The 3,842-nt window shown below is 44.5% G+C and overlaps 1 protein-coding gene across 2 annotated transcripts in view; it reads left to right on the plus strand.

Moving 5' to 3' along the window:
- The first annotated feature begins 1,003 nt into the window (after positions 1-1,003).
- Positions 1,004-3,842, plus strand: part of LOC101852405 (sulfotransferase 1C2A-like) — a 19,986-nt gene continuing 17,147 nt past the window's right edge. The window contains exon 1 of one of the 2 annotated variants that reach the window (XM_035969684.1): positions 1,004-1,292. In XM_035969684.1, the coding sequence (XP_035825577.1) occupies positions 1,269-1,292 (24 nt within the window). In that variant the 5' untranslated portion in view covers positions 1,004-1,268. Of the gene's footprint in view, positions 1,293-2,345; positions 2,451-3,842 lie in introns of those variants that run through there. The other variant, XM_035969685.1, reaches the window with a different exon arrangement.

The following is a 3,842-nucleotide window of genomic DNA, read 5'->3' on the forward strand; positions in this document are numbered from 1 at the left end:
ACACCCCAAATAAAATAAAAAAATAACCACACATCAAATAAATAAATTAATAAATTAATAGAAAATCTAAATCGCCAGTAACAATCTAGGAGCTGCACTCAGTACATTCAATTTCTCCAAGTAGGATGGATACCCGTTCAACCTACACAACAAGGTTACAACAGCGGAAGTATTAAGTCGTGGTCTTAAAATACTCCTCGAGGAAGCAATTAGACGGCGACCTTGCAGACAAAAACAGATGACGTCATCATGTTCCTCTTCCTGCCAGAAACAGGCAGACAAACAGTCAGGTTATTCAAGCACACTCCCACGCAAAGCCAGGAATACGTCCCGCGCCACGCGCGTGCCGTATTTTTCTGACGGAGTAAAGTGGGTTGCACGAACCAACGCCTGGGATATTATTGCCTGTTTTTGTTTTCCAATTGGTTCTTTTTACGTAGCTAAAGGCTTAGGAGCCTGAGAACGTTTACCGTAGCACGGAGTCATCTGTCTGCTGAAAGGAGTTTAGCAGTCCATATCGATATCATAATGTGTAAAAATAATATTATAAATAGAAACTGAATGAGGTTGGACCCAAGACGGTAATAAGACTTGGTTAGGACTTCCAATTCTGTCTGTCCGTCCGTCCGTCCGTCTGTCTGTCTGTCTGTCTGTCTGTCTGTCTGTCTGTCTGTCTGTCTGTCTGTCTGTCTGTCTGTCTGTTTCTTCTCTTTCTCTCTCTCTCTCTCTCTCTCTCTCTCTCTCTCTCTCTCTCTCTCTCTCTCTCTCTTTCCCTCCCTCCCCCCCTCTCTCTCTGCCTTACCCGGTCATAACACACTGTTTGTGAACGTTCATTGATCCTGTGAGTGGGTGGTCGAATTAGTCGGCGATGAATCAGTGTGGTTGCTGCATGCCTCCTACTTACCCCCCTCCCTCCCCGCCCACTACCCCCAAAATCCACCCATCACCCGCCTAATGAAGAATGGCAGGGGTGCCCGTGTCCGAATGGTCAGTGAGCCGTTACCGGGTGCATAATGCTGACGGATTCGGGTCGGGTCTGGTCGGGTCTGGTTGATCGTCCGACTCGTCGCAGGAAAACAAACACATTTGATTTTGAGGCGTCGAGTCGGGCGCGGTCGGCTTGTGCACGATTGCTGCTTTGCACCTTCAATCTGGTTAGCAAACCGACCCGACCCAACCCGATCCGATCGTCCAATGGGCGTCGTGTATAATATGGCTCACACAAATAATGTCAAGCATAGTGTGTCTGTGATGTGGTGCTTAGGAGGATGATCCTTTTTTGCCTTGTTTTGGTAAGTGTTTTACGGAGCTCGCAACTGCATAAGGCCATATGAAAACTCTTGTTAAGCATTTTCAGTTTGAGGGACTAATGTTTTAAATTTTGCCCTGATAGCGGCCGGTGCGTACTCTTATTGATCTTGGAACCACCAATGGATCTTTTATGAGCGCAATCTGCAATTTTTTCGTTCTGATCTTAGGAGGCCAGGTGTTAGAATATAAGACCTTACCTTCCCTAAGATCAGGGGTGTTTCTGAAAGACAGCAGTGAGAGGGAGCAAGTTAGTAGCAGTAAAACGAGTCAGGAACCCCGAGGAGCAGGGGTGGGGAGGGGGGGGCAGAAAGTGGCAATGAAAGCATATGGCAGTATAGTACGTGATAAGAAAAGAAGAAAGTGGGTGAAAGGAGAACATTCTAAAGAAAATGTTCCTTCGCTGTCAGGTTTCGAACCCATGACCTATGAATGAGGGGCGCACACCATATCTCTGAGGTGGCTGGTCACTGGCGTGCGTCTATTCCTACGCCCTCGGGTCATTTTGTACCCCCCGGGGTTGTATTTTTCACATTTTAGAATACTTCAAGTGCGACGATCTCTTTGAAACTTTCAGTATTTCTCAAAAAATCATTTGACAGACTGCTATGCAAATTGTACCGATCGGATTGCCGAGTAAATTTCCTCTTTGGAAAGTGGTGGCTCAGAGTTCCCTACGTCGTATGGATACAATAGTAAAACACGACGTACGGATAGGGTTAAGCAGCACATGGTAATCCAAGCTCAAACTCAAACTACTCAAAAAAAGGTGCTGCGCAGTGGTGACCTGTATAAGCGCTCTCCCCCTTGTGTTGTTGTTTTCTATGTTATAACCTTTACTTTACTTTATTTTTATCCGCCGCTTATACTCTTTTTGGTGTCGCAGGAAGAAAGAGACGTCTCTCTGCCACCAGCCAGAGAGCTTGGGCCATGGGGATGCCATGAGTTGTTAGTGTTTCCCAGACTCCATCTATCCAGGTCTTTCTCGGTCGCCCTCTAGCCTTGTTGCCATTGGATTTTTTAAAAATGTAGGCACGTTGTCCTGGATGGAGTGTTGGTAATCGCATGAGATGTCCGAACCATTTGATTCTTTGATGTTGGATGTGATGCTTGACATCACAAGGGTCGCCAAGTAAACTATGGTAAGTCATGTTTTTCAAATTTTAAAGAAAGAGAAAAAAACGGATTTTCTTGAAGCGTTTTTGGTGGATAAACTTCATTTTCATAAGGGAGCCTAATGTCTGTCATGGCATTAATTGTAGGCCGTCGTCTGCCATTTCTCTGTCTACTGAGTTTCTATTTTTGTCTCGCCTGGTCTTGTTTTTTGTTTTTCTAAGACATCGCATTTCACATGTTGTAATTCTTTGCTCCTATGTCTTGTTCGTGGTCCATGTTTGGCATTGATACGTGAGTCTTGGGATAAATATTATGGTGTTGATCATTTTGAGTTTTGTTGTCATGGGGATGTTAGAATGTTTCAGTAGTTGAGCAAGCTGGTAACTGACATCGTGTTTCAATTTCTCTGTTCAGTCGCCCATCCTCTGTTATAATCTTAGCTGTTCAAAATAACCACCTACTTCCAACTAGGAAACACCTGTGCACCACTATAGGATAAGATAAGATACGATCAGAAAAGGGAGACGAAAGCAGACGACAGAGCATGGTAAGAGGACAGGAAAGGAAATGAAAGAAGAACATTTCAGAGAAGAAAATTTCTCGTCGCTGTCATGTTTCAAACCCTGGACCAATTGAATAAGAGGCAAACACCATGCCTCTAGACCACGGAAGTCCCCACGTGATACCACGAATCGCGTCCAATCGTAACAGGGTAACTCATGAGAACAAGCAACACTACAACCACGCAGGGAAGTAACACTACTGCTGGGCGGCTAGGTTCCCGATTATTGAAAGCTAAGAATCGTAGGAATGGACTCCCAACCCAATTACTTACTTTCTAATGATGTGATTTCTTCCCGTGGTTAGATGGTTGGCTCGGAACATTTTCAGGATTTAGGATAACCTTGATATTAGAACACTAAGAGGCTTCAACTTTTATTTTTCAAAATAAAATTCTAAAAAAAAGAAGATTTTAATGATTAAAGTAACTGGTAACCGTTGGTTTACGTAGAAAGGAGTCGTAACTTTTTTTCCTTAGCATTAATATCGTTGGAATCGGTTCCGGAATCGATCCTAGTAAACACATCCCGGTGGCCATTGTTTTTTGTTGTTGTTGTGGGTTTTTTGTAAGTGTTTTTACGGCGCTTGCAACTGCATACAGTCATATGAGAGCGCGGGACATATTAACCATATTTAGTTGGTAGCACATTTTAGAGAAGAAAAATTTCCATCGCTGCCCGGATTCGACCCTGGGACCTTTGAATGAGAGGCGAACAACTTAACCTCTAAGGCCTCGCGAGCATCCAAGGCCACTGTGTTTCGCCCAACATCCACCATGCCATACCGCTATACTTGGTCAGGGGCACATCGTGGGATCCTGGATTGTATTGATTTTTGCTCCTCCCTCCCTCCCCCCC

The sequence above is a fragment of the Aplysia californica genome, unplaced genomic scaffold (assembly GCF_000002075.1).
Source record: "Aplysia californica isolate F4 #8 unplaced genomic scaffold, AplCal3.0 scaffold00169, whole genome shotgun sequence".
Classification (NCBI taxonomy): domain Eukaryota; kingdom Metazoa; phylum Mollusca; class Gastropoda; order Aplysiida; family Aplysiidae; genus Aplysia; species Aplysia californica.